This window comes from Mastomys coucha, unplaced genomic scaffold (genome assembly GCF_008632895.1).
Source record: "Mastomys coucha isolate ucsf_1 unplaced genomic scaffold, UCSF_Mcou_1 pScaffold18, whole genome shotgun sequence".
In the NCBI taxonomy this organism is placed as follows: Eukaryota; Metazoa; Chordata; class Mammalia; order Rodentia; family Muridae; genus Mastomys; species Mastomys coucha.
Genome location: NW_022196900.1, coordinates 75,792,818 through 75,810,705, shown reverse-complemented (window position 1 = coordinate 75,810,705; position 17,888 = coordinate 75,792,818). Strand labels below are relative to the sequence as shown.

Here is a 17,888-nt window from a genome sequence, read left to right as displayed (position 1 = left end):
GTCCATGCTGGTGGAGTGACTTATCTGTTCCAAGAACCGCTGTGTTAGGTAGGTAGGTGCACGAGGCCATGCCAGTCCGGCAAGGCAGACTCATTCTGCAGGGGACCTGGAGACCAGAGTGTGGGCAGGACCAACATCTAGACTTAAGCCCAAGCCTGGGACTCAGGGCTGCTCACCTCTCTTCTGATAAGGGAGGAGGAGGCTCTGGAGCTGGGAGCAGCCTTGAACTGCCTGACACCAGAGCCAGGCTCTGTGCCCAGAGTCCAGGGGTGGGAGGGAGAGGCTAAAGCGTGGGAGACTGTGTGTTTGCTGGAGTGGTTCCCTTTTGTCCCTGGGGTCTCCTGCTGTTTCTAGTTGTCTGTGGCCTTGTATTCAAGATCCACTGGGAGCAGCTCTCTTTGGGAGGAATGTCTAGATTTCCAACTGGAACAAAAAAAAAAAAAAAAAAAGAAAAAGGTTTAAATATATCCTGTGTATGATGAGTGTCTACCTGCCTGCATGTCTGTGTACCATGTGTGTCTGGTGCCCACACAGGGCCGAGGAGGGCATCAGATCCTCTCAAACTGGAGTTAGATAGTAGTGAGCCGTCATGTAGGTGCTGGGAATCTAATGCAAGTCCTTGGGCAGCCAGTGCCTTTAACTCTGAGCCTTCTCTCTGGCCCCTTGTCTGCCTATTTGCCACACTGTGGAAGTGTACACAGTGTTCTGAACAGTCTACCTGACATACACAGGGGATCTTGGATCCCCAAGTAAGAGCCACCGGCCTTTGCTCTACTGAGGATTAGGCTCAAATCACACTTGTGACCAGATTTTCACTTTCCTGTTCTGGGAGTGAGACACTATGGTGGCTTTAATGAGAGGAGCTTTGTTCCCCTTTAATAGTTAATATCGGCACCCCCACCCCGTATCTGTGACACCTCTGTGGACATCCCTGTGATGTCCTCATCAGGCAGCTGTACCCGCAGATGTCTGTACCCTCTGTGTACCCCCACATGATGTCTGGACCAGACACTGTTAGCATGGTATATGCACCTGGGAGTTAACCATGCTGTGATTGCCATACTGAGGCAGCTACAGGGGAGTGAGGCTCTGTAATTGTACTGGGGAATTGTGTCCCATGATGACTGTGCTGTGCGTTTTTGTACCGTGTAACATCTATTCTGTTTCATCCCTTTATGTCCGTATCAGGGAGATGCGTCCCCATGATACTTGTGCTGAAGATTATGTCCATATGGTGTCTGTGCTGGGGGGTGGGGAGTGTGCCTGGAATACCTGAGCACAGAAGTTAAACTCTGGCTTTTGTGATGTCTCACCCATGATACCTGCCTAGACCGCTCTGCCTGACCTGTGGGGTGTCACACTTCTGAGTTGTACCCGGGGTAATGGTACCAAGCTACAGTCCTGTCTGAATACAATGTTCCCATGGGACCCTGGCCAGGCAGTTCACCACCTGATGTTCTCATGGCCACACTAAGATAACCTTGATGCTGTGATGAACAAACCCAGATAAGACTTTAACAGAACAGGACCCCCATCCTGACATGGCAGGGTATTGGCCTCGCTGTGGACTGAACCACCTCAGCTCTGGTCCCCCAGAGGAACTCCCAGCCTGGAATAAGGAGTGCTGGACACCATATCCTGCCCCTGTAGCCTTATGGCTCTTGATGCTTACCCCTTACGTACAGGTTGGGTAAGCGTCTGAGACAGGGCACCTCTCCCCTTTCCAACGGGCTCTAGCCCTTGACTCACGTCACAGCCCCACCTGCTTTGCCTTTGCCCATTCACCTTAGGATCTTGACTGTCCTAAGTTCAGATAAGGGTTCAAGTCCCAGGGAGGAGCCGAACCATATTTGAGCTCCATCCCTCCTGTTCACCTGTCCTCTCACTTTGAAAATTCTCTTAGCACTGTGGGGGGTCCCACAGGGTCCCAAATTGTAGTGAGAAATTTGTGGGGTTTTTGTTTTTGAAAAATACAGAAATATTACAAGAATGTTTTGGTTTTAATCCCAGGTGTGGGATATGGATTGGCTTCATATTGTCCACAGTGGCTGACTATGATTTACCTCGTGCCCTAGCAGCGGCGTGATTTTTGCCAGTGGCAGATAGTTTCTGCGATTGTATGATGTTTGGAATTTGGGGGTCTTTTCAGATGGTATTAATACCTGGAGAGGGGGGTGGGTTGTTGGTTGCTTGCCATTTGTTAAGTAGTTGTGCGCAAAGGAGGAACGAGAAGAAATTAGATATCCTGACTGCGAAGATCAAACTTGCCCCAAGGAGCTCTACACCTTATTCAGCAGGAAGCTCTCTAACGATAATGTTGCCCCCTTTCCCCTCTACTCTTATTTTTCTCGCCCCGTTAAGAGGATGAAAGGGTAGAAGAAAAGGGGGTTAAGAAGGGCGGAAGAAAAAGAACCCACAAGGTAGCAAAGGCCTAGCCACACTAAGTTGTGTCCGGTATCACTCCTCCATTAGACCCTGTTGTATTTTCAGAGCATGGGTGAAGCCTGGCCATGTGCCAATGGCCTGTTTGTGGCAGTGTGAGCAGAACTGATGGGCTCTGCTGCATGTCACCTAAGCCCCCAGGCTGGCAACATGGAACCTTTAGAAGCTCACCCCTGGGTACATAGTGTGGCCACCGTAAGGCTTGAGCATGGGTTTGCAGATTGGGAAAGGCATGTAGACAGGAGGGTGAGCAAGGTCTGGAAGGCTTTGGCTAGCCCCAAGTACAGCCCTCCCCCATCTGCTTTGGATACCGGGAACAAGGGAAGAGGAAGCATGGATGTTGAAGCTCGGGCTCTAGAATTCCAATTCCTAGACTCTTTATAGTTTGTCTTTGGGATAGGTAGGTGCCATGGGAATTGGGTAGGCTGAGAATGACCAGGCAGGGCAACTGTAACTTGTAGAGAACAGTCCTGGCGAGCCCTGACGGGTTGTGGCTTTGGCTGTGAGCCTCTGACGACGACGTGGAACCAACTGCTGCTAAGTCTATGTACTGGGGCCTTTGCTGAGTGTGCCAGGGTCTGGCCATTGCTTTCTGAGGAAGAGCAACAGGATGCTCCAGGGACTGAGATGTCCCTGGACTGTGTAAACCTGCCTGGCTGCTCTCTGTTCCTGTCTCTGTCTTGGTTTCGTTTGGGTTTTGCCCTAACCTGTTTGTATCTTTGACTCCATTTCCCTGTCCTCATCCCCTTAATGATATGAGTGGGAAACTCAAGATCTGGAGTGGACCACCCTCATGCTAGTTTCTAACTAGCTTTCTTCCCCCTCCTGGCGCTTAGAGGATGCTCTGAAGGCCTCTGCACTCTTTCCATAGGATGGTTGACTTTCAGTGGTGAGGGAGTCCAGGGCAGGACTGCTGAACTCAGTCTGAATGGGCAGTGAGGATGGGCAGGGGTGAAGTGGAGGAGCATGAGCAGTGGGAACTGAGGGGGACACTGGCTAATTGGCTTTACCCTTCTCTCCATTACAGGTGGATTGTCTTAGACTGTGGCTGGCTGTGGAGCTAGAACCCTGGATGGCCCCTGAGCCAGCCCCAGGGAGGAGGATGGTGCCCCTTGTACCTGCCCTCGTGATGCTTGGTTTGATGGCAGGCGCTCATGGCGACAGTAAGTCCGACTCCTCATCATACAGATACACTATGTTGAAAAGTGACTTAACCTCCTGGCAGGTCTCTAGAGTGTGATACGGGACTAGATCACAGGAAAAAGAAACAGGATGATCATAGATAACCTTGTAGTCCTCCTGCCCTAGAGACCCGCACTTGGAAAGCCCTCTTCTGAGGGGTACCTGCTCCTGCTTTCTCTGAACATCCTGCCAAGCACCTGGGTATCCCTTAGGCTCTACAGAGTGGTGCATGTCTAAGCGTGGCCCTGTTATATAGAGTTGGGGAGCCCTGTCTTGGATTCATGTGATCTTTGTGTGACATGCATAGGCATGTGCTTTGTCCACATTGCAGATCTCTGTAGAAGGTCCTGAGTAGAAGGAAGCAGGGTACCAGACATGTCCACAGGTCCAGGGAGGACTCAGAAGCTCAGTTACTCATATCCTTCCCTGAGGCAGGCCTGCAATCCCTGGAAAATGGGGAAGGACTGTGTCACTTGGTTTGCAGGAAGGAGAGAGGGGGCAGGGAATGAAAGTGAGTCTGTGTGTTTGTGTGTTGGGGGGACGATTTGTCCCCATACTCCAATCCAGCTCTGAACTTTGGTCTCTTCCCTGCTGCTGCCCTTCCCCCTGCCTGGCACTATAAGACTGGCCATAGCCCGCCCTGTCACCATGGTTACCACTGCTTGGTTACTGGTAGGAGGCGGAGCACAGGACAGGCTTAGCCAATCTGCAGGCTGGGGGGAGGGGCAAGGTCGGAGCTGAGGTCCCTTGGGGGGAAGGGGCTATTCCCAGCCTGTCCTGAACCCAGGGGCAGTTCCAGGGCCAAACCAGGGGTCAGGCCCCAGGACAGCAGGCCATAGGGATCCCTCTATCCCCTCGAGGTCTTTAGACAAGAGCCTTGTCCCACCAGGGCTCTATCTAAATGGCTTATTAATAATTCAGGAGCCAGTTATAGAAGAGGGTGGCCCTGGAGCACCCCTCCCTTTGTCCTCAGAGGCTGGGCCCTGGGTGAGGGAGAATGGGAGGGAGAGGGCCTTTCTCTGGAGAGTCTAGCCAGTGGGGTGCAGGGCTAGGGGTCTAGAAGAGAAGTCAGGTGGAAAACTTTAGAAAGGGGGAGTGTGAGGGTGATGGGAGAGAGCTTGGAGCTACAGGGACAGGAGAGGGAGGTGATCCTGGGGCTTTGCACCCTAGGTGTGACTGACATTGATGTAGTCAGTGGCCCTCGGATGGTGAAGGACTGTTGTCATGCTTCTCAGATAGTCTGAGGGCCCAAACAGCAGGGGAGGCATGCCACTGAGTTTTGAGAAACAGTAAAGCCTAGGAGAATAACTGCCTTCTCCATCTTCCCTCTGACCCAGCACGCCCCAGCCTGCAACCCTCAGTCCCACCATCCTGCCCGCCCTCTGGGTTTCTCTGTGACTGGCATTACTTGTCCACCTGGTCACCAAGTCAGAAAGCTGGGCCTTCTCCCAGCTTCTCTCCCCCTTTCATCCCACATGTGATCCGTCTCCAGGTTCTGTGGCCTCTAGCTTCTGAGTGTCTTTGGAATGCATCCACTCCGCTCTCCCTGCCCCCTTCTGCCAAGCCTCCCTTGGCTTCTGTTTGAGTTTGAGTGTGCATCAGGAAACCTTCTGATGGTTTCCTTGCCTCCAATCCCTTCCCTCTGAACCCATTCTCTATTCCTCAGTGGAAATCAGGTTGCATCTCTTCACTCCTCAGCTGCCTGCAGGGTGAGCTTTAGTGTCTGACTCTTTGCTCCCCTACCCTTCCTTCACTGTCCCTCTTCTCCCCCGGAACCCGCCGTGCTCTCTTCTCAGCTGCGCAGAGCTCCCCGTGTCCAGGCCTTCTTCATGCTTTCTGTTTCCGCCTTCGATGTCAGGTGTGATGACACGGGCCTGTATTCCTAGCATTTGAGAGGTGGAAGCAGGAGGATTAAGAGTTCTAGAGGATCTTGGCTACATAGTAAGTTGAAGACAAGCCTGGGCTACGTGACTTGTCTCCAAAAACAAACAAGGTGTGAGGGGTGCGTTTCCCTCCCTTTACATGACCAGATCTGACTCAACTGTCACTACTTCCTGTAGCAGTGTGGTCATGCTCTGGTCCTCTGCAGTCCTCATAGCATGCTCTTGTGGTATTTTGCTCTTGGTCTGTCTGCCCTGGCAGGTTGGGAGTCCTGGGAGTTTAGACATTTCCAGCTTAGGGTCTGGAGGGAGTTGGTGAATAAATAAAGGGGGCAGGACAGTCCTGACTGCCATAGGAATCGGGAGGAGTGAAGTGAAGCTGCTTTTAGAGCAGATTTCCAGGAATCTTCCTGCTAGCTCCTTAGTAATTTGGTTACAGAGACCAAGCAGGGACTTAACCAGATGGAGAGGCTGGGACCCTGCCTCTGCTAAGGTGCTGTGACTTGGGCACTGTCCCAGGCCAAGAGCCATCAGCTAGGAGCTGTGGTAAGCCAACCTCAGGAGTCAGGGTCTGCCTCCTAGCCTATCTTTAAATTACTCTCAGTTTTTGAATACAACCCCCCACTCCCACCCCCATCATGGCCAAGCTTGGACTGAACTTGCAAGACTTCTCACTAGGGGCAAGCAGCCAGACACGGACAGGGCTGCTGCAGAAGGCAGGGCGGGTGCCCCCAGAGAATTGACGACCAGAGCAGTGAAGCGCAGAGCGGACAAATGTGTTTCTATAGGCCTCTTAACGAGACAAATGAATGGGGGCCCTGGCCTCAGAGGGGAGTGGAGAGAAGCAGGGGAGAGAAGCAGCTGGCAAGAGTTAGCCTGGAGGCCTAGCGTTGATGCCTAGTCAGCTCCAGTGGAAGCCTGGCTACAAAGGGATGTTTGCTTGCTTGCATGCACGCACACTTCTGGAACCTCCCTCAGCTCATCTCCCCAACCCAGGGTTTTGTGCCTTCCTGGGAGGGAAGATAAATATGGATGTGGGCATAGAGGTGGTCTTAGGCAGAGGTTTGTGCTGACCTCATGTGGTAGGTGCTAGGAGAGAAAGAATCTGCCCAGACCCATCACAAGACAGAATCCACCGAGCTGGGCACAAGTCTGTGAGCTAACAGAGCAGTGGGGGCAGGTTGGGGCAGCGCTGGCACAGGCAGCAGCCTGAATATCTTGAGAGGCTTCCTGGAAAAGAGGGCCCCTGAAGATGGGTGGGCATTTGCTAACATAGAATGTCATCCAATGAAGCAATGAGACTGGCAGAAAGAGTCATACCCCTGGCCTTTTGAGCTTATGAGAAAGCCAGAGTGAGGGCTGAAGACAGCACAGGCCAGCGACAGGCTCCCCCAAGACCAGGTGCACGTTGGGTCCTGGTTATGACCTGGTTATTAACAGGCTTTAAAGTTGAGCTGAAGGAGTCGGTGGTAGGAAGCAGAGATGCAGGAGGCTGGAGAGTATTTGTGTCTCTTTTGCCATTTCTCCTCCTTCAAAGCCCCTACCTTGGAACGTGGCAGGGCCCTCCCCCTCATGCTTATGGGTGGCCCGTCTAGACCCTGCCCTCTGGAGCTTCCGGCACAAGTGCTTTCTCTGAGCCTGTTTTCCTATTGCACAACAGGGGTAATCACTCCTACCTGTAAAGGTTAACCGAGGTCACATGGGCAAGGCACCTGGCACCTATTAAGTTCTCCCCCTATTGGAGTGCCTCCTGGAGCTAGGATTGCCCTTGAGTGGACAGGGCTGGGGAAGGTTGCCAGAAGCAGTCACAGGAGCTCATTAACTGAGTCCCCAGCTCATAGCCACTCAGGGCCTGGGAAATCACCTCTCCAGCAGCTCTCCTGCCCTTGTGGTCCTAAAGTGCTGGGTGTGCTTCCTCCGTGTGCAATGCTGTTTATGTGCTTGTGTACATGTGCTTCTCAGGGGAGGCACAACATAGCAGTCAGTCTCCCTGTGGAGGCGCCTTGGAGGTGGCCCAGTTTAGCTGTCTCTGGAGTTGCATGTCTGCACGTCTCCAGGGGGTGTGCTTCCCTCTAGCCCAAGCCAACCCCTCTCTTTGGTAACTTCCTCTCATGTACAGGGTCAGCTGTTGACATGTAAAGAATGGCCCAGGGTATCCTACTGTGAGTAGCTGCCCACAGGGCTGGGTGACACAGCAGGTAACTGTGACACAAAGCTGCTCCTTGCTTGTTCAGATGACACCCTGTTTTCTGGTTCAGAAGTTTTGTTCATAGACCAACAAGATTGCTCAGGAAGTAAAGGCACTCACCACCGGGCACGCGCACGCTCACACACACACACACACACACACACACACACACACACACACACACACACAGACATCACCAGCTGATAAGGCCCAGGGCAGAATGGCCACTGTAGCCTGGCTTTACCTGCCTGCCTAGCACCCCAGCTGGCAGGCAGTGGAGTGTGGGCCTGGCTTGAAGAGGGGCTACTAAGGGATGCCGGGTACACACAGAGGCAGGCCTGGATGGTGAGTAAGCACAACAGGGCCCAAGCTAAGTTCTCGTATAGTGCTTGACCTCTGGCAAATGCATACACAACAAGATACTTGTTGAAATGGAAAAGGGGGAATCTAGAGAGGCTAGCAGGAGCAAATTTGGGAGACAGTGTAGAAACAAGATTTGACTGTGATCTCTGAAAGTCTCCTGAGGAACAACAGGAAGATCCAAGGCTAGCTAGGGCTCTGGAATGAGGAAGAGCCAGGTGGCCTGGGCCTCTGAGAAGGTCCCCTTAGTAGGAAGCAAGGCAAGGCCTAGGCATAGAAGGGGCCCCAGTCCTAGGGAGCTTGGGACTGGAGTAGCACTGCCAGCCTGATCCTGGGCAACACCCTGGCTCTTCTCCAGCCTCCAAGGGAGAGGAGCAGGGAGAGGAGCAGTTCTACCTCCCTGATGGCCCCAGGCCTTGGGCACAGTCCAGCCCCCACACAGCTTCCAGGCTTGTTCCTCCTGGCTGCTCACCGTCTACCTGACTCCCCTGCCCAGCCTCTGCTCTTTGTTTGGCTCAGGAGGCCCCACCCCACCCCACCCCAGCACACTCCTAGTCTTTCTGGTTCTTCAGGTTCCAGTCTCTGGTTTCACTGTAGACACGTTGAGGCAGGAGCTGGAGGGGCACTTATTCCTTGGGTTTCTCTCTTGCCTAGAGGGAAGGAGTATGTGAGGCCCCAGCCTTCTGCACTCCTTTCACATTCCTTCCTCTGCCTTCTTCCTGTTCTGCACCCCTGGGTGTCAGGAACTGGGTCAGACAGTGGGACAGGGCAGAAGACAAGACAGACGTGGAATCTGCTCTGCCCAGGGTTATGGTCTGTTTGGGAAGCAACTATTAAACACCTAAAAGGTGGGAAGGCTGTAGCCTCCTGCGCACGCCGAAACTGTGGGCATACTGTGGGAGGCAGAGCAAGCTTAAAACCTTAGACTAAGCTAGTGTGTGGGGGGCAGGAGAGGAGTGTAGGGATAGGGATAGTTTTCTGAGATGATGGTGTTCAAAGCTGACTTAGGAGCCTAGTGGGTAAGGGGTAGTCTAAGCCGCTCTTAGCAGAAGGTGCAGCTTACGCAAAGGCCCTGAGGCAGCAGGGAACATTGCTTATTCTGGGCTCTAAAGCCAGGACTCTGGGGAGAGTGGTTGGGTCAGACCTGGCAGAGCTTTGTCTGCAGTGATAGGCCTTTGTCAAGAGCAGTGGGAGGCCTTTGGAGAGATTTGATCAGGAGGAGTCTTGTTCTCTGGCTTCAGAATAGAGGAGGTGGGGTGGGGGTGACAGAGGCAGGGCCATCAGCCTGTTCAGCCAGCCAGTTGTCCCATGGAGGAAACATGCCATATGAGGTGGTGGCAGTGCAGGTGGGGAGCTGGAAGCTCTTGGGATGGGGGAGGGGTTAAGAGATGCCCTCAGTAGACGCTGGAGGGGGCTTCCTCTCAGGCAGGTATAGGCAACAGTGGCAGGCTCTGTAAATTCTACAGAGGAGGAAAGATCCATGCCTCTCTCCAGAGGCAGAAAGGAGTTTCCCTCCCCTGCCTCTGAGTTGCTCAGCCTAGTCCCTAGGAAGAGATTGTGGTGGGACCAAAGTTTCCTTCCTGGGGAGGACACAGGTTATTTAAAGTGAGCTTAGGATTTAGAATGTAGTGTGAACCCCAGCTCCACCCCAGAACACTGACTCATTGGTCCTTGTTCCTTTCACCGCTGGCATGTGTTTCCCTGTCTCTAAAAGGAGAGTGATTATGGACCTACTGACCTGAAGGACTGGTGACGCTAACAAGTGACTGCCTGCCCTGGGTGAAGGCCTGCCACTGACACATGGCCTTAAAGAACAAACCAAACCAAAAAACCAGAATTGGTGCTGGAGAGCTGGCTCAGTCATCGAGAGTGCTCGCAGCAAGTGATCTTGTCAAGACCTGGGTTTGCTTCCTAGCACCTACATCAGGCAATTCACAGCCACCTCCAGTTCTAGAAGATCTAATGCCCCCTTCTGGCCACTGTGGGCATTGCATGCATATGGTGCATATACCTACAAGCAGGCATATAGACATCAGTACAGATAAAACTCCAAGAGTTTCCAAACCTTCCTCCAGTTGGTATCTCTTTCCTAGTCACAGTGTGCTGTGACAGTCACCTGTGCCCCTCCCTCACCTCAGCCACTCCTTTGCTTCTTTTGTCTGACTTTTGCCACCACTGGCTGTTCTCTTTGACAAGGTTCCCTGTCTCCTGTGAACTTTTTGTATCAGGTGTTTTGGACTCTGATGGGCCTAAATTTGGGTCCCAAATGTGTCGGTACTGGCTGTGTGACTCTGGGCATGTGACTTGGTCCTTCAGCCTAGAAAGTGGAGACACTGATTGTGCAAGAAGTGACATAAAGTACCTGGTGCCCAGTGGGTACTTTTCTGCCAGGGCCCAAACTGAGCCTGAGCTCATGGGCAATAAGCAGGTCATCTGAAGGGCCAGTTCCCAAGGCACTGACTTTCCTGGGACCGTGCATTGGCTTGATTATTAGGAAATGGATCCACTGTCAGGATTAACGAGGCATTGCTATGTCTCAATGAGCCAGGTTTCTTGGGGCTATGACCCCAGGTGGTGGGACATGGAGGGATAAGAGGCTGTAGGTCAGCCCTGGCATGTAAACCAGGGTATGGCAGGGCCTTGGCTGAACCCTTGTCCTCCTCCTCTGGAGTCAGAACTTAGGAGCTGCCGCCCTGTGGGAAGGCTGTTGCCAAGCCAGTGGGGGCGGGGAGTTGGAGGAAAGCATCCCTCTGGGAAGCCATCCAGAGTCTCTCAGGAGCTGGAATGTCCAGGCCTTTGGGCTGTTGGAATGTAGGGGTGGGAGAGGAGGGGTCCTAGGGTCTGCCTAAGGCTTAGGGAAGATAGAAAGTCTCTAGGAGAGTCTGGGGAAAGCTGTGCTCCATTACCTTTTTAATTTTTTGTAATTCCTGGAGCTTGGAACGACCAGGAGCCAGAGACAGACAGAGGCAGAGCCCAACTCCAGACTCTGCTCTTGACCAGCTGTGTCCCATCCAGCAAATCTCTTGACCTCCCCACACCTTGATTTCTTCTCTGTAAACAGTAATTATAGCACCCACCTCCCTGGCTTCAAAGAGTTACAAGGGTTCCACTCTATGAGCAGGGCTTGGCACTTATTAAGCACTCTGTAAAAGTTAGGTATTATCATTGTTTTCTCTAAGTCTTTCTTGCCCCTTCGTCCCCAAGGCCTGCTACCTGTAGCATTGGCCATGCCTGGTGTGGTCGTGCCACTTGATTTGTCCTGGTCTCTGTCTCTTCCAGGCAAACCTGTCTTTGTTAAGGTCCCCGAGGACCAGATTGGACTGTCGGGAGGGGTGGCCTCCTTCGTGTGCCAAGCCACAGGGGAACCCAAGCCTCGAATCACGTGGATGAAGAAGGGGAAGAAAGTCAGCTCTCAGCGCTTTGAGGTTTGTCATGGACTGGCCAGGAGGGCTGGGCAAGCTTTAGAGTTGGCCTACTCTCTGTGTGGTCTTTCTCTTGTTTCTCTTAGTCTCCCTCAAGGGCCTTTTGGGGGTGTGAGGAAAACTATAGTAGATCCCCACACCCCTAACAGGCTGTGTCCACATCTGTCCTGTGACAGGTAATTGAGTTTGATGATGGAGCAGGGTCAGTGCTACGGATCCAGCCATTACGAGTTCAGCGAGACGAAGCCATCTATGAGTGCACGGCCACGAACAGTCTCGGTGAGATCAACACAAGTGCCAAACTGTCAGTGCTTGAAGGTATGTACCAAGAGGGAAATGGCATGGGAACCAGGTAGATTGTGGGTGTAGCCCACCAGGACTGCCTGTCCTGGGGTGGGTGAGAGTCTGTGCTCAACAGGCCAAGGTCACTGGTCCGTGCTGAAGCTAGCAGTGAGCTTGCCAGCTGTGTGGTCTCCTGAAGGGTCATTGCTTCCTTGGGTCTGGGTCAGGCTGGAGGTGTGGTGCTGCAGCTCTGTGGCCCTGGGGTTATATGAGAATGGCAATGAAGCCTGGCCGTCGCTGGCAGGGTTCTCCTAGTACCCTGATCAAGGAGCTGGAGCTGGGCTCTCCATGTGAATTTTAGTGTCTCTTCTTATTTGGTGACTCGTTCATTCATTTCTTCATTCACATACTTTGCTTGAACTGCTGTTAAGCCCAGAATGTCACTTGATACATGCTACCCTCAGTCAGTGTCCAGTAAATTCTGTAAGGAACATGGACACTTTGCTTCTAGGCCTTTGCCAAGGCCCAGGGTATAAAGGGGAGCAGAGCTTCCAGAACTCTGAGTGGTCAATTTGAGGCTTTTCAAGTGGCGGCTGGAGATCGGAGAACAGAGAGCAGGGGAAGAGCAGTTCAGTGAGGCTGGAGGATCGGGCTGAGGAACGAGCCCTTTCTTGAAGACGTAGAAAGCCACAAATAGGGTGGGAAGTGACATGATTAAACCTTGACCACAATGGATACATGAATCTGAATGTGCGTTTTCAAAATACTGTATTGATTGTTGCTTTCATTTTTAAATGCAATACCGATATCTGTTCACTGTTAAAGAACTGAGAAGCATAGGATAGTGCATAGGGAGAAATAATAATCTCTTATTATCCTACCCCTAGCGCTATTGGTTATTTCTTGGTGGCCCATTTTCTGTGTGTATGTTTTGTATATATGTATGCATATTTGTATTAATATATATAAACAGAATAGTGATCACACACTGTTCCGTGATTTTGGGGGTTTTTTTTGTTTGTTTTTTTGTTTTCCAGCTAGAGGGCAAACCCGGGGCTTTTCAGACAGCTCACTCGCTGAACCTGGAGCTCACCTATTTGGCTAGCCTAGTGGCCAGTGAGCTCTAAGAATCCACCTATCTCTGCCTGCCTCCCCAGCACTGGGATCCAGGCACTCACTTCCATACCCGGCTTCCTCCATGTGTGCTAGGAAACTCGTCTCAGGTCTTCATGCTTGCTCAGCAGGTCCGTTACAGAGCCATCTCCCCAGCTCCTGCTTAAAAAAATATATATTGTGAAGATTTTCCTTGCCATTAAATATTCTTCTGCGCCATTATTTTTAATGGCTGTGGTAAGCTGTCACATGGAAGCACCCTAATTTATTTAGCTGTTCCCTTTTTGTTGGGTGCCTATGTTCTCAGCTTTCAGCCTTTATAAGTAAGGTGCCACACATGTCCGTGAAGATACAGTCGCTGTGCTGATCATTTTCTGATTCTGGGTTCATGGAGTAGAATTGCTAAGTCAAAGGGCACATGCATTTTAAAGCCTTCAATATTGCTAGAAGATTGTATCCGTTTATATTCTTACCAGGGAGGGCATAAGAGGGCCTCTTCTCTGCACATCTTCACCAGCAGTAGAAATCACCATTAAAAAAAAAAAAAAGCTTTGCCAAGTTAATAGGCAAAAAATGGCATCTCAATTTAATTTGCATTTCTTTGATTACAAGAGCAGTTGAACATCTTTTCACATTGGCCATTTTTACGCTTTGGCTTTATGTGTTCACACATGCATCCATTCAGTAATTCTTGCATCTGTGTGTCTTATGTGAATCAGTGGGTTCTAATAGAGCTGTGTTAGGCTCTCCCCTGTAGACAGGGACTCTGGGCTTCATTTGTTCCATCTGGGATCTATGATATCGTACCCACTGTCCAAGCTAGTGTGGAGCTTTAACTGCATCCCAGGATCTCAGAGTCCATTCTGAAGCTTAGATACCTGAGCAGCTGCTGCTGCTGCTGCTGCTGCTGCTGCTGCTCCTGCTGCTGCTGCTCCTGCTCCTGCTGCTGCTGCTGCTGCTGCTGCTGCTCCTGCTGCTGCTTGGTGTCATTGGGTTGTGCTGGCCCCACTAGCCATTCCATTTGGGGACAAGGGACCAGACAACCAGCACTGAGCTGAAGTTACTGGCTCAGAGGTTCCTTCTGGTCATTTCTGACCTCCAATCTGTGACCCAGGAGAAAGGATTTCACCTGTTGGCATGAGAGTCATGTACCCTGCCTTGTATTTGAGTGGAGTCTAAAAGACTGGAGCTCTGATCCCTAGCATGGTGGGCATCCGTTGAGGCTCTCAGGCGGGGGAGTAGTCTCCTTGTGAGAATGGAGAGCTGATTCCTCCAAGACATCCCACTGGCCTGCCAACTTTACCCTTTAAAGGGTCTCTCAAGGTTTAGGGAAGAGAACTCACACTTGCAGAGAGTTGCCATTAGAAACGGCCTTCCTGGTCAAGAGTTTCCTTTCATGGATTCGAGGTTATTCTTTCTTATGATGTTGGGGACAGACCCCGGTACTAGATACACATAACTTTTTTTTTTTTTTTTTTTTTGGTTTTTCGAGACAGGATTTTTCTGTGTATCCCTGGCTTCCTGGAGCTCACTGTGTATCCCTGGCTGTCCTAGAACTCACTGTGTATCCCTGGCTTCCTGGAACTCACTCTGATACACATACTTTTATTTCCCAGTCCTGGGCTTTAGGCTATATATTGAGGCCTCTGGGGACTGGAAGATGTCTGATGACATGTGGAACAGACAGGTCTCTACTACAACAGAGTGGTTGGAATTGCGGGCCTTGTGGGCCCCTCCTCCTGAGACATTGCACCAGCGAAGCAAAGTGCTGACCTGTCCTGTTGTCTTTGTAACCTTGACCAGCTTAAGGCATGGCAGAAAGGAATGTCACAGGGGTTGGGACCTCAGGGATATAGCCTAAAGCAGCCCTGCCTCATTTCCTCCCCATTCTTCCTGGGGTCTGGGCGGGGGCCAGGAAAGCTGGGGTGCCTGCCTGCAGTAGGTGAAAAGATGGCTTTTTTGGAACTCTGGGGTTGACATGAGGGGAGAGCCAGGGCCATTTTTTGTGAGACCACCTTAGTAGTAAGAGATAAACTTGGCTTAGGGGCTGGAAGACAGTGCCTGATTGCCTTGCTCATGTCTCACACACATGTGCCCTCCAAACACGGGTGTGTAAGTCTGTGCATCAGGAGATAGGTGCTTTGGGGAATGCCTGAAGAATGCCTGGGGAGCCTGACCCAGGTGCAGGAGCAGTGTGTCTTCAGAAGGAAACCCCAGTATTATACTTCCTTCAGGGCCCTCTGCCCTTCCTCCTACCACCCCAGGCCCAGCTCAGTCCACTCTCACTGCAGCCTCTGGGGATACTGCCATGCCAGGTCCCTCATGAGTCTCCGTACTCTGCTGCTACCGGAGCAAGACTGTGCTTCTGGTGCAGCTTGTATGAGACCTTGCCCACTGAGCTGGGACAGCCAGCCAGTGTGCCAACATCCCTGTCAGGGTACAAGGTGGGGTGTCCAGCACAAGCTGGCTGGGGGTGGGCCTGTCCTGTCCTGGGCTGCGATGAGTACCAGGGCCCTGCCGCCCAGCGTTCCTGTCTGAGTGGTAATTGAAGCCATTAGCGCGCCAGCCTCTCCCTCGCCGGGTAATGGCAGGAAAAGCTCTTCTCGCTCCGCACTCTTGAGGCGGTGGCTGAATCATTCCCCCTCCAACCCGCCCGCTGCCGCCACTGAGACAGGGAATCTGACATTTTCCCTCACAAGGGAGGGGGGTGGGGGAAGGGAGTGAGGCCTTGATTCTGGGCTTTCCCTTCAGAGGTGGAGGGGGATAGTGAGGGTGTTGAGCTCAGTTTGGAGGTCATTAGAGTCCCCAGGGATTGCAGAGGCCAAGCCAGGCAGAACCATGGTTGGGGAAAACCTCAGGGAGGCAGCCAAAGGTGTGGTGGAGCCCTAGTGACTGGGTAAGTTCTGAAAGGGACACAGAATGCCCCAAGGAAAATGGGGAAAAGAGGCGGCAGAGTAGGAATAGACGGTTTCTGGGGGCCAGGCTCAAGGGCTGGATGTTTGTCATTTCGTTGACATAGAAGATGATGTGCTTATGGTGGTGTGAGCATGTGTATACTAGGAGTGTGCCTCTTCACACAGAAGGAGTTGTGTAGCAGGGTGCATGTGTGTGCCTCAGGCAGTTGGGGAGGGGCATGATCCATAAGCAGGTGGTACGTACTTTATGGGCTCTGTGCAGTAGTAGGATGTGTACACATGCACATGTGCACAGCAGGCAATATCTGGACTGTGGGATTCATACGGCAGGTGGCGTGTGTGTGTGTGTGTGTGTGTGTGTGTGTGTGTGTGTGTGTGTGTGTGATACAGGTTTACAGCAGGTGCTATTATACCTGAGCTTTGCGAACAGCAAGGGAGTCAGCAGTCTGAGCTGGATGTGTAGGGTCAGTCTGGTGCTGGTGGGAAGTCAGGTGCTGTATTCAGATTTGTTGTCTCTGGGACCCCACAGAGTCAGTCAGAACAGCTGGACAACATGGTGGGGCTAAAGTACTGTTGGCATCCACTGCAGTCACACTTCAGCAGCTCCTCCGTGACCAAGCCAGGAGGAGGGCACACTAGGAGTCCTGACTAAACCTGGCCTTAGGATTTAGGACCTCTCCTTTCTTCTACACTCCCACCTACACACTTATCCTTCTACCTGCTTCCATCTTGGCCTCTGTGTCTGCTAAGTGAGCCAGACTGTGCCCCCTATGCCACTCGGCTGGATCCAGGTAGAGTGTCTCATATTGCCCACCTGGAGAGCAGGCTGTGAGGCAATGGCTGGGGTTGGGGGTATTTCAGTGTAACATTGGATTGTTGGTTGTGCACTTGCTCTCACCCTCATCGGCTCTGAGGCTTTAGGGTGATAGATAAGCTCTTGAGACACACACACACACACACACACACACACACACACACACACAATCTTTAGAAATAGCTCCAGGGGAAAAGGCTGATGATGAGCCACCTAGGACCCTGTCCCGAGGTACCCTGCCTGAGCAGGGCAGGATGAGTGTGTTTTCCTAGGGATCATTTTTCCCTGCCCCACCTTTTATCCTACCATAAGCCTTTCTATTCTTTTCACTCATGGTGGAAAGATTAGGGTGAAGAGCTACTATAGGAAGTCCCAAACCTAGAATTCTGGGCAACCCCTGGCAGCAATGACACTGACACACCTCTGGTCCAGCAGCCTTTGGGACATAACTTCCATTTCCTGTGACCACAATAGATCTCAGGATCATGAAGATATGGAATGCTATAGCCAGGTTTTGGGGGTTCAAACCTGAGATATTCTTGGGTAGGAAGGCACTTCTGGAATGGGGCAGTAGAGGCAGCTGGAAGGTCAGACACACGGTTTCTTGGTTCCTGGAATGCTGTCATATTTTCCAGTTCTGATAGTCTTCAAAGAGCTCAGTGAACTCCTTTTTGAATGGAGTCCTCTTCTGTTAGCTGTGGACACAGAAGACTCTGCCTGTGCCCACCTAGCTCTCCACCCCTGTGCCCACCTGTGCTCATAGGTGTCTGTCTGTGCTCTGTGCTTCTTGCCCTTCGCCCGGCTTATGATCATGGGCTGAACCGGCAGTGCTAGTAATAGCTCTCAAAGTTGGAGGTCTTTTGATGTCCCTGGATGTATATTCTCCATCCACATATTTCCATCCAAGGTATTCTCCTCACCCTGATTGCCAGGGGAGAGGAGGGGTTACTAAGGGCAGATTCATGCTTCAGAGAAGTCCTTGTTGATGCAAAGTAGGGCGGAAGAGGTAGGTGTTGTCAATCTAGCTAGCAAAAGCCAGTATCACCCCGAACCTTGTTGTAAATAGAGGAGGACGGGAGAAAGATCAAGAGCATGCAGGTAGCATACGGCCCAGCTGCCTGGGAGACCCCAGGCCGTTGGCTTTGGGTTCCTGGTTCAAGACTGGTAGACAGTGGAACCAATTTTCTAAGATTGAAATACAGGAAGAGGCCCAAGTCTGAGGAGGTGAGTTGATAAAGTCTAATTTGAAATCTGTCAAGTCAGGTGTGTGCAGGTATCCAAGGAAAGACG

The 17,888-nt window shown here is 51.9% G+C and overlaps 1 protein-coding gene across 15 annotated transcripts in view; it reads left to right on the top strand.

Annotated features, from left to right (window-relative positions):
- The window catches only part of Ptprf (protein tyrosine phosphatase receptor type F), an 82,606-nt gene that overhangs the window by 10,598 nt on the left and 54,120 nt on the right, over positions 1-17,888 (top strand). For all 15 annotated transcript variants that reach the window (XM_031378429.1, XM_031378425.1, XM_031378428.1 and 12 more), the window contains exons 3-5: positions 3,470-3,605; positions 11,332-11,477; positions 11,651-11,792. In XM_031378429.1, coding sequence (XP_031234289.1) covers positions 3,515-3,605; positions 11,332-11,477; positions 11,651-11,792 — 379 coding nt within the window. In that variant the 5' untranslated portion in view covers positions 3,470-3,514. The remainder of the gene's footprint in view (positions 1-3,469; positions 3,606-11,331; positions 11,478-11,650; positions 11,793-17,888) is intronic.